This window comes from Dermacentor variabilis, chromosome 11, assembly GCF_050947875.1.
Source record: "Dermacentor variabilis isolate Ectoservices chromosome 11, ASM5094787v1, whole genome shotgun sequence".
Lineage (NCBI taxonomy): Eukaryota > Metazoa > Arthropoda > Arachnida > Ixodida > Ixodidae > Dermacentor > Dermacentor variabilis.
In genome coordinates this window covers 47,898,976-47,915,594 of record NC_134578.1, presented here as the reverse complement: position 1 = coordinate 47,915,594, position 16,619 = coordinate 47,898,976, and the positions used below count along the sequence as shown (strand labels likewise).

The window sequence follows — 16,619 nt, the reverse complement described above, 5'->3', positions numbered from 1 at the left end:
CTATCCTACCTTGATCTCTTTGTGATTTTGCATCTTGCCTTCTCGGTTTAGCCACAGCCACGGTGACCAACTTACCGCAGTGGGTAAGCGCCACAGTACATAAGCTGCAAGCAAGCAATGCAACCCCAGTATAGGGCACGAGCAGAGAAACGAGAGGAAGAAGAAGAAAGCGACGACGAGCGTTTCTTCGTTGCCATTGCAGTTATTCGGAAATCTGCCGAAGATACTTTCCTTACCTGCGTCATGGATGCCCTCAACGTGAAGGTAGTGTTCGCCCTCGGGATCCTTTATGGCGCCGGCAGGTACCTGATTGAGGAGTGGGCGCTTCTCGCATTCCCCGACTGCGAGCACCCGACGAAATGCTTCGACTATGCGGAGGAGCTGGCTGCCAGCATCGACCCCAGAGAGGATCCGTGTGACAACCTGTACGACCACGTCTGCGGCAAATGGGACAGGCTTCACCCGTCTTCTTCTACGGGATCCTGGAACCAAGCCAAGCTGCTCGAAGTTCGCGCGCGGGAGTTCTTGCTGGGCCAGCTCGAGCAGTCGCCCCCTGAGCACCCCGTGGTGGCAGTGCGCAGGAGCGTTACCGCCTTCCAGATCTGCCGCGAAGTTTACACGGAGAGGAGAAACGACACCAAGGTGAGCTACAGCTTTGGTATGATTGAGCTACTGAACGCTACACGACAAAACAAAAAGGGCGGATTCATTTGCGGTTTCTCCTGATACTCTTAGTTCACGAGGCTTCCTCAGTGAACGACCGCATCCTGAGAAGCTTGCTTCTTAAGTAACATATCTCATTACAGCGACCATGGTAACAATAGGACAATAACTTTGTTCTGTTAGCTAGGGCAGTCGCAAAAAAAATGCTCATTTAATGACATTTTGATAATTGCCAATGATGACAGACCCAAATGATCGCTACCGCTGTATTACAGAACAAAGTGATCCCTGATCGCTAGTGTCTACACCCTACCACCATATAGTGACACGCGAATTTGTTCGTCTATAACGATGAGCGTGGGAACTCGCGCTCAAAATGCTAGAGTCAAGAACTGCCGCAGCAGCAAGTGAATTCACCTTCATCCATCTTTCGCTTGAACGCGAATGAAACGTCGAACGCACAGCGCGTACGAAGATACCGGCATTACGTGCGCTGTGCAAACACCGCAGATCGCTTTGAAGATGTGGCCCGTGCGAGCGCGCAATTTGGCCACGTCGCAGCCACGCGAGCGTCGGCAATGCGTGTCTACGGCGTCCACCATTCACGTGTCCGTTTCCGTAGAAGATGCCACGGTTGTGTCCACTCTGTACCAAGCGGCGAGCGGGGGGCACATCGAGGCACCTTAGCAGCCGCCGGAGTAGAACGCCCCCTCCCTTCTCTCTCCGGAGCACCCTGCCTCGCGCGAGACAGGCGAGGGCGTGCTTCCGGCCCGCCGGCTCACCCTCTCAAGCCTTCACTCCTACATACAGCATACGGCGTGCTTCGACGGCTTTAGCGTCCTTGGACTTTATCCCGAACCTCACAGAGACGGCAACGCTGACGGCATAAAGGCGCCTGGAGAGTCCATACGATTGCTAAACTCAATAAAGGTCCGCTTCCTGAAGCGTGGCGCAAACAAGAACTTTTCGCTGTACTGATTCGCAACCTGCGGAAGGTCATAGCTGAAATTTCGACAGAGGCATCGGTGATTGAGAAAACTATGGAACTGCACACCACGCAATATAACCGGCAAGTGCTCACGCCGCAGTGCGCCATCGGAGCACTGGGCTCCGACGTCCTCCAAGAGGCTACCGGGGCTGTTATGCGTGTAGAACTGCGCAATATCTTTCCTTCGGTGCAATCTCAGGTTTCTCCGGTCACTGAAATGGTCAAGGAAGAACTACAGCGACCACTTGAAGTTCCTAAGTTCCACCCAGCCAGAAGCGATGACATACGCCGCCGTCGGCCGGGCCCATGGTCTTCCTCCGCGCCTGCACCAAGGCCCCGCAGCACCGCAATTATGTCGTTCACCGCGGGCGCCGCTGCCAGCACTCCCGACCGTCGCCCAGCGGGGCGTACCAAGGAAGACCTACGTTTGGCGCACACCGACCCCATACCGCGAAATGGGTCTAAGAAGGTTCGCCGTCAACGCTCCTCAACCCCAGCTGGGTGAATGCCCTCGCGATATTGCCCACTACCTCGAGGTCACTCAGTGGAGATCTTGCTGACCGCCCCATTCGCCGTTACCCTGTCACCACCTGCCGCTGCAGCGCCGACCATACGGGGCCGGTCCTATAGCCCGTGTCCGAACTACAAGCAGGAGCCGATGGAGGCGCGGTTGCTGTTCGTCGAACTGACAAAGATCCTCCGCCACCGACGAATACGCCGAAAAAACTACCTAGACGATATATTAACGAGACGCCGCCATACCAACGAAGCCTAGAAGTAATGTATACGCCGACAAAAGTAGACCTGACGACGCAGCGTTCCAGCCACAGGTCTACACGACGCAATCGTGATCCAACGCCAACGCCTCACTGCAACGCAAGGGAACAACCGACCTCGCCGTGCTTCTCAATTACCATGCAATCACCACCTTACTGGACGCAGGAGCCGAGTATTCCGTGATGATTGGCCCTATTGCCACGCAATTAGGACTGCATGAGAACGCCCTCAAATTTAGACAGCTGGAGGACGCCTAACAACGCCAGCTGGAATCTGCAAGGCAAGAATTATCGCTCATAATCGAACTTACCCTGTCATCTGTTTTATATTCAACAATGCTCACTAGACGTCATCTCGGCATGGACGTGCTGAACCCATACGGCACAATCATTGAGCAGAAGTCAAAGCCGATTATTCGAAGATCAAGCAATACCACCGGAGGAGCTCGTAGTCACCATGTCTTCAGTGTACTTGAGGACCAAGTCAGTGCCCCTCCTCACTCCAGCATTGTCATTTCCGTTGGCAGTGACATACCTGCAGACGTACAAGGCGTCATCGAGGGTGACCAACGTCTACTGCTCGATTGTGAAATTCGCGTCGCAAGAGAGATCGTTTGACTGCACGGAGGGAAAGCGAAAGTGATGCCGACAAACTTCAACCAGGAGTTCAAGCACATGAACAAGGGCAAGACGATCGCATACATCGAGGGTATTGTAGAAAACCCTTGATGCGTTTCTCCTCTGGGATTCGGCCACTTCCACACCCATGACCACAGTTCCCGCACCACATTTCCACATAAATTGAAGTCTCCCCATGAGTAAGCTGCAACAGCTCAGAAGTCTTGTCCGACGATACAAAGGCTGCTTCTCAACATCATCGTAGATTCGACAAAGACGAGTTGCAAAGCGTCGCATTAGCGACGAGTGTGCTTGACCACTCCACCATAGCCCTTACCGAGTTTCGGCGCGAGAACGTGAAGCTATAAGGGAACTAGTCGACGAAATGCGGCGCGGCTACGTCATCAAGCCGTCGCGAAGCCCGTGGGCTCCTTGTGTGGTTTGGAAACAAAATTCGCAGCTGCGCTCGAATGGCATGCAAGTCTTGCTTTCGCACGAACAAAATGTCGAAAGCACAGCGCATACGAAGCTACCGGCACTATGCGCAATCTGTAAACATTGCAGATCGCTTTGAAGATGAGTCCTGCACCGGGTTGCACTTTAGCCGCGTTGGGAATCACTTCGAAGGGACATGAGCGCCGGCAGCGCGTCCCTATGGCGTCCGCGATTCGCGTCGCCAACGCCAGAGTAGAGGCCGCGGTTGTCTCCACTGTGTACAGAACGGCGGGCAAGGAGGACAACGATGCATCGTAGCAGCCGCCAGAGAAGAGAGCCGCTTCTCCCTAGCCTCACGCCTGTGCCTCGCACACCCGCCGTGGTTGCTCAGTGGCTATGGTGTTGAGCTGCTGAGCACGAGGTCGCGGGATCGAATCCCGGCCCCGGCGGCCGCATTTCGATGGGGGCGAACTACGAAAACACCCGTGTGCTTAGATTTAGGTGCACGTTAAAGAACCCCAGGTGGTCAAAATTTCCGGAGTCCTCCACTACGGCGTGCCTCATAATCAGAAGGTGGTTTTGGCACGTAAAACCCTAAATATAGTTATGTGCCTCGCACGACACAGGAGACGGCACGCATCAGGGCCGCGTTCCTCGCCCGTCCACGCGAGATTGGACCACGTTCGTCGGCCCACCCTTGCACGTTTTCACTCATACCGGAATCTGACGGCGACGCCGGCGGCGACGGCGATGGCAACAATGCGCCTGGAGTGTTCATGCAATTGCTATCGCGATAAAAGTAGGAAGCCCTACGTTGTGAGATACACAAGGGTTCCGTACACGATTAAAACGACGATAAGAACGCATCTACAGCCCGATGACACCGAACTAAGAAAGCACGAGCACTGGTATCATGTTGCACAGTTTGAGTCACCGCGCCTTATTACCATACTGCAAATAGTGCAGGCACATGGCTTTCCCAAAAGCCAATAACAAAGTTTAGCGTCACTAAGTTCGCTGACTTTATTTCTTTGTGTGTATGGGTGCTAATACATATGAGATATTTATTAAGTTGTGTCCGCTTCCATACGAATGCAATATAAATCAACAACCTTGTTTTTTGGAGATAGAAATAACTTTATTTTCCCTAAAAAAACTGTTTCTTACCTTGTTCAATCATCTGTTAACAGCATGGAATATGATGAAAGCAGCTGCCTAATTTTATCACGCACAATAATAGTTTGGACTCTTGGTGGTCGTATACGTATATTTGAATAAAATAGGGTAATTCTTAGGCCACAAGTGTAAACCGGCAACGTTAAGCTTTTACAGCAAACTATAGGCTTAAACGAAACAGCGCACTGTATCACAGCACCCACAATCTATGTAGCGTAGCGTAAGGTCTTTTTTTTTTCTTGTGTGGAGTACGCTCAAGAGCCATGTTCCTGCTCCTCAGAAGGAAGTTGAGGGGAGCAAACGATTAGCTCGATGATGCTCTTCAGAGGTTCAACTTTGTGCTGCTCTCAAGCGACCTGTCGAGAAGCCTTGAGCTGGAAAAGGTACGAAAAATCTGCCAATTGCCGTCCACATACGTGCAGTTGTTTGCATGTCGATGCAACCGACTGCGTGAGGTGAACGCTGCAAAAGGTGAACTTTATTCTGCTATGTGGTTGCTGATATTTGTTGTTGTACTTGCTAAAACGTCTTCAACGTTCTCCCGCAGAATCAATTTTTAAACCGTCTTTTAGCAGCTTAAGTTCCTCGCTTGTGTACAAATGTTGATATTTTGTTTGTTTTGCACGCGTTATTCTCACTCGTGTCGTGTTTGCTTGAAGCGTGTCCGCAAGTTTGCACGATTGCCTTGATAGAATTCTTTTAGCCACCGGCATCCCGTCGAAGTCTTGCTTGTTTTTTGATGGGGTTTTATTCAAATTAAACGTCTGGTAGCATCTAAACAACAGGGTCACTCATTTGACAGAAGTACTGCGTCGGAATCTGCACAATGCGCTCAACGAAATGCCTCTTGAAATGGCGCTAGAACACAACTAATTCGCTTGAAACATCTCCTCAGCACGGAAATGTTTTAAACTCACGTTTCTCGGAAATTACCGAGCTTCGCGGTATCATAATCCGCGATATTATAGCCAGTGTCGTGCATATCTGTGGCCGACCGTTAAGTTCGACGCAAAGTAAGTGATGCCCCTCCCTCTAGTTTTCTTCGGTGCAGGAACACATTAATTCTTTGTCGAAGGCTGAAACATTTCGCATTCAGAAAGATCACGCGCGGTATCCGTTTCGTTGTCCAAACTTCTATGTAAATTGCACTAACTCGGGAGAACTACCGCGATTGTGCGGGCCGCGCTTCAGGCCATCAGTGCGTTCACAGAGCATATAAATGGCCCCTTTTCAAGATTACTTATTGCAGCAAAAATACATTCAACTTTTTTTAACCATTTCCTTTATAACTTTCTGCGAAAATCATGTACTTTAAGTATAACAGGTGCGCAGTAGCAGCAAACTCAGTAGCAGGTGACGAGCGCTTCGCTGCAGTCCGCGGACCCCTGAGCCAATCCTGGTGTCGTGACGCGGAGAAGCATTGAACAACGCTGGTCGGCATACCTACCCATCTAGCCGCCGTACATTCAGCACTGTACTTTCTTCATTGGCAGCACCTAGCTTGCCACAATGTTAGTTGCCCAAGCAGTAGCCCAATCGTAAAAACACTTACAAAGTACCAACCCTTGTTCTATCTGTCCTATCAATTCCACACAGAATATCTTAGTCTTCAGGGTGAATGTTTCGAGTCTATTATTCATAGCGACAAAGCGTCTTTAGAAGAATAGACACACAGATCATAATATATCGAGAGAACGCACAGATGTCAGCCTGGTAGCAATAGTACACGGGGCGGCCACTCTTTTTCGAAGGTAAGAAAGCCTCGAGTCAGAATGGGCTCAGAAAGCTGAGGTTGAAGAACTTGGTGTTGGCTTCGGGGTGACAAAACATAAATCTGTAACACGTGTCGACACCGCACAGTCATGCGGATCTTATACGGGCTTTCCAGGCACTATGTTACCCCGCGTATATTCAGTTATATCCTGCAATACAACTGAAATATTCTACGATTATTTTCACAGCGGTCCGTCGGTACCATCTAACTTTGATGGCCAAAAGTGGCTTAATCAAGTGCAGTCGTTTTATTGTAAGCGTTGAAACTCACGCTGCACAGCGGAGAGGAAAGAAGGTGATGGAACATAGCGCACACGTATTTCTATCTGCGTCTCCGTTCTAGCCGGTTTTGCTGCGTAAGCCACAGCTGAGTTATCAGAGTCACTGACACAGAGACAGGGACACCGGTAACTGACTCACCCACTTGATCTCCGCAGGTTCTGTTTGACGTATTCAACAAGTTCAACTTCCAGTGGCCTTCGTTGACACTTCCCAGCGAATTCGACCTGACGGAGTACCTACTGGGCATGTCGCTCGAGTACAACCTCGCGACCCCCGTACTGCTTAGTTTCACGCCGGACGTAAAACCCGAGAAGCGGTATGGGCTGCTTTTTCAAATCTCATCGCAGATCGAAAACGACACGGTTGACACAGACGTTATAGCCGACTGCATCTGGGACGTGGCGCCAGCTACGACAAACGATTCGGCCTCGACATTTGCCAAACGAATCCACTCCGTTTTCTTGGACTTTCTCACTGCCAAAAACGCCTTGTCTCTCCCTGAACGGGAGGCGCTCGTCCACACTACTATTGAGAAGCTCGCGAACGATACCACCGGGCACAGCAGCGGAGAAGCCTGGCTCAAGGTCATCAACAAACGCCTACCGCATGATCGTGCTGTCGGCAAGAGCCAACATGTGCTGACGGTAAAAAACAGTGGCTTGCTTCTCAAAACGATCCTGGACAGCACGAAGCATTCCAACTACGCTGATCTCGTACTGTACGCAGGCTGGAATATTGTCGTCGATTTGCGTGCAGCACTGTCGCGTTCGCTGTCGCACTGTATGTCGAAAGCGCCTTTTATGTACCATCCGAGCGACGGGCTTCTATGTTTGGACTACATAAATCAGGTATGTGAACGTAGAGTTTGTTGTCATACTAGTTGGCGCAGTCAATCGGAAACATGCCATCTGAGAAAAGGCTTTATGTTTCGGAAGTTTAGTAGCGCCACCTGTTTATTATTGAAATTTCCCGTCTTTACAGTAGTATTGCAGTACCGCACCAGCTGTAAGTCGCTGTGTGCCAATATGCTTACTTACTGTTTCATTGGCCATGGTTAAACAGCTCCTTAATTCTATATTTATTTCGTTACGTAGTCTGGAGCTTTTCTTTTTGCACCGAGCATGCACGGTGCAATTGAGAGCTGTTTATCACATAATTAGAATTTCGGAGCCCACCATACAAACGTGGGCACCACCCATATGAACGTTATAGCGGCGACGCGCTCCAAAGGTGTTTTAAATGTAAAACGAATATAGCGTCGAGTGCGATAATGGCACTGTTGGTTGCTGCATTTCACGCATTTTAACCATTTGACCTCGAGCTCTCTGAACAGTTAAGTACTCATTCGAGCAAAGCTAAGAAAAGTGTGTGAAAATTTACCATGGTACCATGGTACTTCTGTGCCTACGTGTATGAAAACCAATAAGGGCCGGTTTGCTATCGCAGTGAATCACTTAGCTTCGAACTTCCTAAATTTGAATTAATCGTAACTGTAAAAGTAGCGAGGCAGATTATTCAGCCTACCCGTTGGTCAATAGCCCCATTGCTTTGCAACTGCCGACCAACCGTATAACTCATTTGTGCTTGCATAACGACAATAGCATTAACAAATTCGTTATGTCACTCCAGGCTACGATATAGACTATCTTGATCCTGCAATCGTCCTTACAAGTGTGAGGCTCAAAAAATTTGCCGGCGTTTCGAATTCGCGTTTTTAATTACAACTGAATACTCCGTTATTCAATCATCTGTTGCCTATAGCCGCTCTTAGCCAAGAAAAAAGATTTCTCGCAATCATTACGCTTCGCAAAGACAATCAGGTTGTTCATTTCTTTTCGTTTGGTAATATTGCGGGCCCGACTTACTTAGCACGCATTTTCTTAACCGCCAACTCCGTGTGCCATGAAGGTTGGAACCACTGTTGTTTGGCATGTGGCCTGCAGTGTCACAAAGTAATAATGAAAATGAATGCTCGAATGAAAGAGTAATGAAAGAAACATCCGCAGCGCCACATTAGCCTGATATATTGTAACACGTCAAGCAAACCGCAAGTGAGGTTATGTTTTCATCACGTTCACTACAGGGCACAATCTCACGCCCAGCTTTTGCAGGCGTCTTTTGCGACCCAGACTAGTTCGACCAGTCTCCCGTGTTCTCGGCCCTGTCAAAGGAAATACGACGCAAACCATATTTAGAAAAATATGTTAGGACAATTTCATTTCTCCTTCAGCTTCTGAGTGCCGTAGGATCAACGAAAACAGCACCAAATATACTCGAAGAGATATTCCATTGAGATATTTCTTATCCAACTCGTACTGTACATTTCAGAGCAGAGGTCAGAAGGCAAGAAATTGTATATTGATGTAAATAAGCTTATTATCTCGCATGTTCTTTGATGAAAATACGACGCAAACCATATTTAGAAAAGTAGGGTAGGACAATTTATTTCTCCTTCAGCTTCTGAGTGCACTAGGAACAGCGAAAACAGCAACAAATATACTTGAAAATATATTCGGTTGAGATTTTGCTTATCTAACTCGTACTGTGCATTTCAGAGTATAGGTCAAAACGCAAGAAATTGCATATTGATGTAGATAAGCATATTTTTGAACAAGCAGCAAGAAGGCAATTGCCCTGCGTAAAGAAGAAATTTACGAAATTACAACTGTGGAACAACTAAGGGCTCCCCTTGATGAAGGCCAGCACCATTGTCCGACCTATCATTTATGCGTAAGGTACCATTGTGCAGGGAGGAGCTCTGGCATCTAGCCTGCATTAGAGAGTCATCACAGAGTATTTATGAAAACAATTTGTGATGATCGAGTTTATAATGCAATATGGAGGAAAAGATATATCTTGGTGTATGCTGCCTTATTCCACGCCAATCCAAGGTAGAGATAAGGTGCTTAGAACGAGAGAAAGCTGAGCTAGTTGGTAAGGATACATAATGCAACGGAGGGGTAAGGCGTGCAGACACGGACGCAAGTGCACGTGTTGTTCACTTGTCTCAATGTCTCCACGCTTTACCCCTTCTTTGCGGTGATAAGGTGGTTCGCCACAGACAAATCAGGGAACGAAAATCTCAAGACATAATCACGCTCGAACAAAGTCAAGCCAGAAGCGCCAAACTTATTCATACAGCTTATGCCCGTTTCTCTAAACGTTTCGCGACAGTACTGTGACGGGTACAACGCCAGACATGCGTCATTGCGTAATTACAGTGTCGCACTTATGCATCTGCCGAAATCAGACGTCTTGAGGACAGGGTTCGTTGTGGTGGCTCGATGAAACTTTCAAACGTTTCAAACCACGAGTAGCCGGGACGAAAGCATGCGTGATACGTTAAAGGGGATGCCGAGTTTTCCCTGGGGCTTCGCGAAATCCCGCCGTCCGCGAATCGATTGCGTGGCAGTGAACATCTCAGTCAGTAGTCTCGCCCATCGCTTGGAGCTTCGAAGCGGATGGCAAAGTGACCTTTCTCTCAATTGTTCTATTTTTACCAGAAGCAGTGGTCTCACTCGTATCGGGCTGCCACATTTCGTACTTAGCGTAATCGCTTAGCCTCGCGCATTTCAAGTCATGCGTGCCACGGCTCTCTCGTTTAGATGCAGGCAGACATCGTAAAATGGGTGATCTTATGAAGAGACAGCCTTTCGAACGGGTATATTTTTCAGAATTATTTATTCGTAAGACGGCGCTGTACACGGTGCTCCGAATTCGCAAGTATTTTTCAATATCACTCGTTCAAATGCAAACCAGTTTACCATGGCTTGCATATTTTGTGGTTTGGCACTCACATTGTTGGTCTACTGCGTTCGAGCTCGGGACAGCTAAATATATTTGCTGCCCTTGCCAATTTTTTCATGTCTTCTAAATCTATGTGTCGTTGCACACAAATATTTGGGCATTGTTTGTGTGGTCATTTGTAAAGCAAAAGCACAGGAGCACGCGCTAAAAACTGAAATTCATGCTAAATTCGCTTGTGTTTTTAAGGGACCTGCAACTATGCAGATGCGGTAACTTACAGTATATTGAATGAGGGCATCTATGCTTTTCGTTCGAGTGCAAGGCCTGTTTGCTAATAGCCATCGGTGTGCTACGTAATAGGTACAATATCGTAACTGGTTGGCATCGCAGGCGTCCTTATGCAGAAATTTCGACCATGATTAGTTTTCAATGCCCAGCCTCTATTTTGCATGAACCTAAGTTAGCGTGTATAACGGTTTAAGTAACTCGCTCACCTAATTTACGACACACAGGTGGCGCCATTCGCAATCGGTCGGTTCTTCGTCGACAGACTGGAGCTGCATCCCTATATCAATTACACGAAGAACGTGTGGAACGCCGTGAAGAAGGCCACGCGAGAGAACTTCGCCAATCTCTCGTGGATGGACAAGTCAACAGCCAAAGGCGCGGTCGAGCACGTCGACAGCCTGGTCACAATCCTTCCTTTTCCGGAACACCTCCAAACCAACGAGGCCCTCGATGCACACTACGGTTTCCTGTATCCGAATGTATCGCAGCCGTTCATTCAGTGGCTGTTCAAAACAAACCGGCGACGCCTTGACGAGCAGAAGCGATTTTTCGAGCAATCCGCCGTGAGCGTTTACCGTGCTGACTTTCGTTACAGCGCATATGAGGTGAACGCGTTTTACATGCCCATAATGCACGTCATGGCCCTCATGCCGGCGATCATGGCTCCGCCGTACGCACCACAGGCGGTGCAATCGGCCGTTCACTACGGAGCCATCGGCAAAATTCTGGGACACGAACTGACACACGCCTTCGACCCGTTGTTTAGCAACGTCACTAGTCACGGCGTTGCCGCCATGCCGTGGTCGAAGGAGTCCTTCGCCAATTTCAGCAGCCGCCTCGAGTGCGTCAGGAAACAGCTACAAAATTTCACTGACGACGAGGTGCACAGCAAGAACGTGCTGTCTGAAACGTTCGCCGACACGGGGGGAACTGAGAAGGCCCGACTGGCCTTCTCCACTCTGCCGGCGCAAGGGGGCATCCTTGGGTACACTCAGGAACAGTCGTTCTATATCGCCGGATGTTTCGAGTTTTGCGCGGTGGGCGGTTACGAATGGAGCGAGAAATCGCTGTACCCAGCCGACGCACTGCGGTGCAACATACCAGCCCGAAACGCGGAGGAGTTTGCGGCCGCGTTCAGCTGCCCTAAAGGATCGGCGATGAACCCTGAAGAACGGTGCACGTTCCACTGATTGGAACAAACAGCGGTAAAACATGCGAAGGGTATCTCAATACAGCGGAGACTGATGTATAAGGGGATATCGTAATGTTCTCACTCTATGCTCTTTCTAATCTGACTATTTTTCTTTTATTCTGCAAGGTAAACGTTGCACGTAACGTTTTTACGGCACATTTCGCCACAACCAATTACGTCTACGTAGAAACCTACACGAAACCCCTAGTGTCCTCAGATGTCAGTTACGTGCCGAAGCTTTTCTATATATACTGTAACCATGAAAAAGCTGTTGGACGTGTGGCTATCGAAGAAAGGGTGAAAAAAACTGTAATGTTCATTTGAAAGAGTCTACATATCTCGATACGAACAAGGTTAGAATTTATATAGAATCGCAAAAAAATGTTAGGAAGTTGGAATTTCATCAAGTGCGGTAAACGTTTCGGCTTAAAGAAACAAATAACTAGGTAAGGAATTGCATAGGTCATAAGAAGAAAAAAAAAACATGTCCGAGTGTAGAATTGTTTTAACATGCTAAGTGCTAAGCACTTTAGCATGTTTAGCAAGTGCTAAGTATTGCCTATAAAAAAGCCAACGCAACGAGGCTCTCGTATTGTACAAAACTTTTTAATTATCGCGACGGGCACATGCGGTGCAACGTTATAAGGATAGCAGAGGAGAGGACGGCAATACGTCTCCCGTATTTGCGGCTTGGTTTGGTTTGGTTTCGAGCCTGCGGATGTGGCTCCACCCACAACAGGGGATCGGACCTGAATAGGGCGGCAGTAGGTAAGAAGTGAAGGATGAACCTTAATGTAATTTTGCAATTTAGTCTTGATTATAAATTAATACCAACAGGAAATAACTACTTTTCAGGCTCTCTCATCTTTAAATTTGAAGTACATATTTTTGTATCCGTATTGAGGAAAATAAAACGAAAAAATTAACATGGCACTCTCTTTTTTTTTTCACTTAAAAATAAAATATTGCATCACATGCCTTCCTATTCCTATTTCCTAGTGCCGTCGCCCGAAGGGAGAGTATCATAGGAATGTTAAGGACCAATTGAAGTTGACTGCTAAAAGTCATTTTCTGTGCACGGCGAAACTACTCTAGTCTATAAAGATATTCTGCAGAGTTTCAGGTTTGTTGCAATAAATACATTGAGGGGAACATTCCAAGCCAGATCAGTGGGAATGAAATTTAAGCATTAGCGGCATATAGAGCGCACAGCCATACAGACTGCCTCCACTTCTATTATTGTACACAAAGATTAAGGACGCTAGACAAATAATGCATATCCTACGTACGGCTGAACATGCCTTATACAAAAGGGCCGCTTATTGTCTTTCGGAGGTGTTCGAGTGGTAATCCATATAGTGGTAATCTTTATATATTAACTCTTTTTTAATGCTCTGCTAGTGGTCTTGCTAATGTGTTGTTACCTAGGCAAGTTGCCTCTTAGAAAGGCACCGACGTTATGATCGGTAGATAGCTTGTTTTTGAACGAGCATTGATGAAGTAATTATCAAGGAACGACAGAGTTGTGCTGTTAGGGACTGCAGTGACAATGGTGGTTATTTTACAGCCAAACTGCATATGGCTAGGGTCCAGGACATCTTCCGGGCGAAGTGTCGACAGAAAACTTGCATAGTTTGTATGTATGTATAGCACGTATAGCTCATGCCCCCAAATGCAATGGCTCATACCCGCGTGAGGCAGAGGCTACAAGAACTCAGCAATGTGAAGTGAACAGCGCGCGCATTTTTGTTAGAATCACGCTTACAACATACAGAACAGCATGAGTTTCAAAAAAGAACAAGATCAAAGCAGGCATCCGAACCGCATAATTGATGCGAATCACGTAGAGATTCCGTATACGTTTCCAGGTAAAGATTTCTGTTTCGCAAGATACCGTAGCAACGGCGGCTTGAGTCTAACCTATGATGCTGGGAGTGACGTAACTACAGTTTCGTGTGTAAAAGAGGACCCCGCCTGGAAAGTGATTTGTGTTGTGACAGTGCTATGGGGGAGAAGGCCCCGTACAGTGAGCACTCCTGAAGAGTAGCGTGCATGTGAGGCGCGGCGGATTCCTCTTCTCTCTGGTCCACTCTTTGTAGGAGCCCGAATTAGAAGCGCAAGCCAAGTCGGAAGCCGCTGAAGTCTTAGGCTTATAATTAGAGAAAGTACATGTGAATGTCACCCCGTCCACAATTTAAGCCTATATCGCAATGGGCAATCGTTATAGTTGTGAACAGCTTCGCTCTCCAACCACCTTTACAGCTTCAATCTGAAACCATATTTTTATTCTAATAACCATACTTGAAACCAGGGCAGGCTAGGCCTGTCGGTCCCGACGTGGGAGCGGCCCGCGACGTGCTAATACGCGTTCTGCAGGACTGTAAAATAAAAGTTACTCAATCAATCAATCAATCACTCAATCAATACTTGAAACAACGTGCTTCCTTGCAAGTACCCTTTATTGGTTATGAGCCATTATTAGGCTACAAGACAAGCTTAGAAAATGTTCATGGGAAAGAAATATTCAGTTTCATTATTGTGTACTGTGGACCAAACGTACCGGAATATTTTTCAAAGAGGTGGCTCGTTATCCGAGCTTTATTTACGTGGTACAACACCTAATCGCCTGCGTCCGTATACAAGATATTGAGGTGCTACGAAAATAAAATGAAACATGGAGTTGAAAACGTACGCAGTCTTCCAGGGTGTATAGAGAAACCAAATATTTCGGATTAAGTCAAGCAGAAGTGCTGGTCACATGCAATTATTACTGGGAGAAAATGTGGGGATCGTTCGAAGTACTGACTGGCAAACAAATTGCAAGAGGGCGTTCGGTGCATGACGTTCGCAATAAGAAAAATATCCCGCTGTGAGATATCTTCTAACACTGGAGCGGCCAGGCACTAAACACTAAAGATGAGCAAACTATCATGCGGAATGACAACCGTAACAATTTTAATGGCGGCCAACTGCTTCTGTGCTTGTATAAGGTTATTAGCTATAATTTACGTAGTAGGCAATAAAACGTAGTATGGAATAAAAGCCTGCACCAACAAGCAATATAGTGGTCGAAAATAAAAAAAAAACTATTGGGAGTGCTTAACTGCGTTTATAGTATGGAAAAGCATAGGTCAGTAAAAGGATGTGCCGTATGCGGCGTACAAAGCACACTGCCTTCTGCACAGCCTGAACATCTTTCATAGCACATACATGACAGGGACACCAGACAATTGGAGCCTATTGTAGTGGTTGTACCATAGGCGATATGGACAATACCGGTTTCGTATGCTTTAGAGCTGTTCGACTGGTACGCTTTGCTTATGAAAGTTTCTGTTTAGTTGTTTTTTTTGCACTGTTTGTGAGCGTAGCAATAGGGTGTTAGGAAGACACCGAGATCATAGTCGGTTCATGCACGTTTACAAAGCAATTTTGTTTTGGGTAATGGTAGACCGGGAAAGCTTGCCTCTTAGAAAATCACGCTACAACGCTCTCAAAAATTTGGTTTCAGTATACTCTTCCCCGCCAAGTCCAAAACATGGCGAATCGCATTCTAACACTTAGGTGGTCTTAATGAGTCTCATCACGCCGTAACACACAATCATCACCGCGCGTGAAAATAAAATTTATTAAGGCCTTGCGAAACGCGGAATAAACATGTAGCATCCCGGGCACATGCCATGACGGGCACTGATATCAGCAGTGGATAAGCAACCAGTGCCTATAAAAAAGCGCGTCAAAAGAATAAACGCTGATTCCTTGTTCTGCACCGGCTACTGTTGTTCCTGGAGTACGATTTCTCGGTTGCCACACGCTAGTACAAGAAGCAAATGCGTTCAGCCCGGCGGAAGTTCCTGCGTAAAATGCACGCACTTCACGCGTTGTCGCACAAATTTAGGTCGTATAAGTACTGCGCGAGTCCTTATCGCACCATGACACTTGAAAAGAAAGGAAGGATACGCTTAAAGGAAGATAACTGTTATATGAAGTGGACTGTTAACCCTTTCAAACAAATTCGCTTGAAGTAAAAGGCAGGGTATTTCATTATCGCACCGCTCTAATAGTGATCGTGTTAGTACGAAGCCTTTGTAGAACTAGTTAACCACCGATCTCGAACGTCACCTTCTTATGTCAGCTGCAGTAACTTTTAAAATCAATACAGGAGATATTCACGTTCCCCACAATGTGTTGGCGGGCTAGTTGGTGCTAGTTGGCGCCTTGTCCTGTCGCCTTTTCTTGTGTCCTTTGTTTTGCGCTAAACGAAGTATTCACGTTCCCGTACCAAGAATAAACTAGAGCGGCGCTAAGCTCTATCTTAATAACACCAACGATGCAATTATGAGGCACGCCATGGTGGGAGAACGGAATAATTTTTACCACCTGGCTTTTTTTTATTATGTCGACTGAATGCAACCTACAGGGGCGTTTAGGTGTTCTGCTCGCATCAAAAGCAGCCGACGTTGCAGCCTTGTTATCGTGTGACTTCGTGTTCTTCATCCCCGTACCCTTTCCTCCTGTGCAGGGTAGTAAAGCGTACGTGCGTCTGGCTAACCTCCCTTCCTTTCCTCTTTTCTATTTCTCTTTCTCTCTCCCTCTCTCGTGCTCGCAGCAGAGCCACGCCCAAGCCACGAAGCAACCATGGCGGGTATCGCCTACCGTCGACATCCGACACGAGTGATTCTCC

The 16,619-nt window shown here is 47.4% G+C and overlaps 1 protein-coding gene across 1 annotated transcript; it reads left to right on the top strand.

Moving 5' to 3' along the window:
• The first annotated feature begins 204 nt into the window (after positions 1-204).
• On the top strand, positions 205-12,306 carry LOC142563241 (endothelin-converting enzyme homolog). The gene is made up of 3 exons (XM_075673793.1): positions 205-642; positions 6,867-7,574; positions 10,971-12,306. Exons 1-3 carry the CDS (start codon positions 244-246, stop codon positions 11,934-11,936), a joined length of 2,073 nt encoding a protein of 690 aa, XP_075529908.1. The 5' UTR covers positions 205-243; the 3' UTR covers positions 11,937-12,306.
• The last annotated feature ends 4,313 nt before the right edge of the window (positions 12,307-16,619 follow it).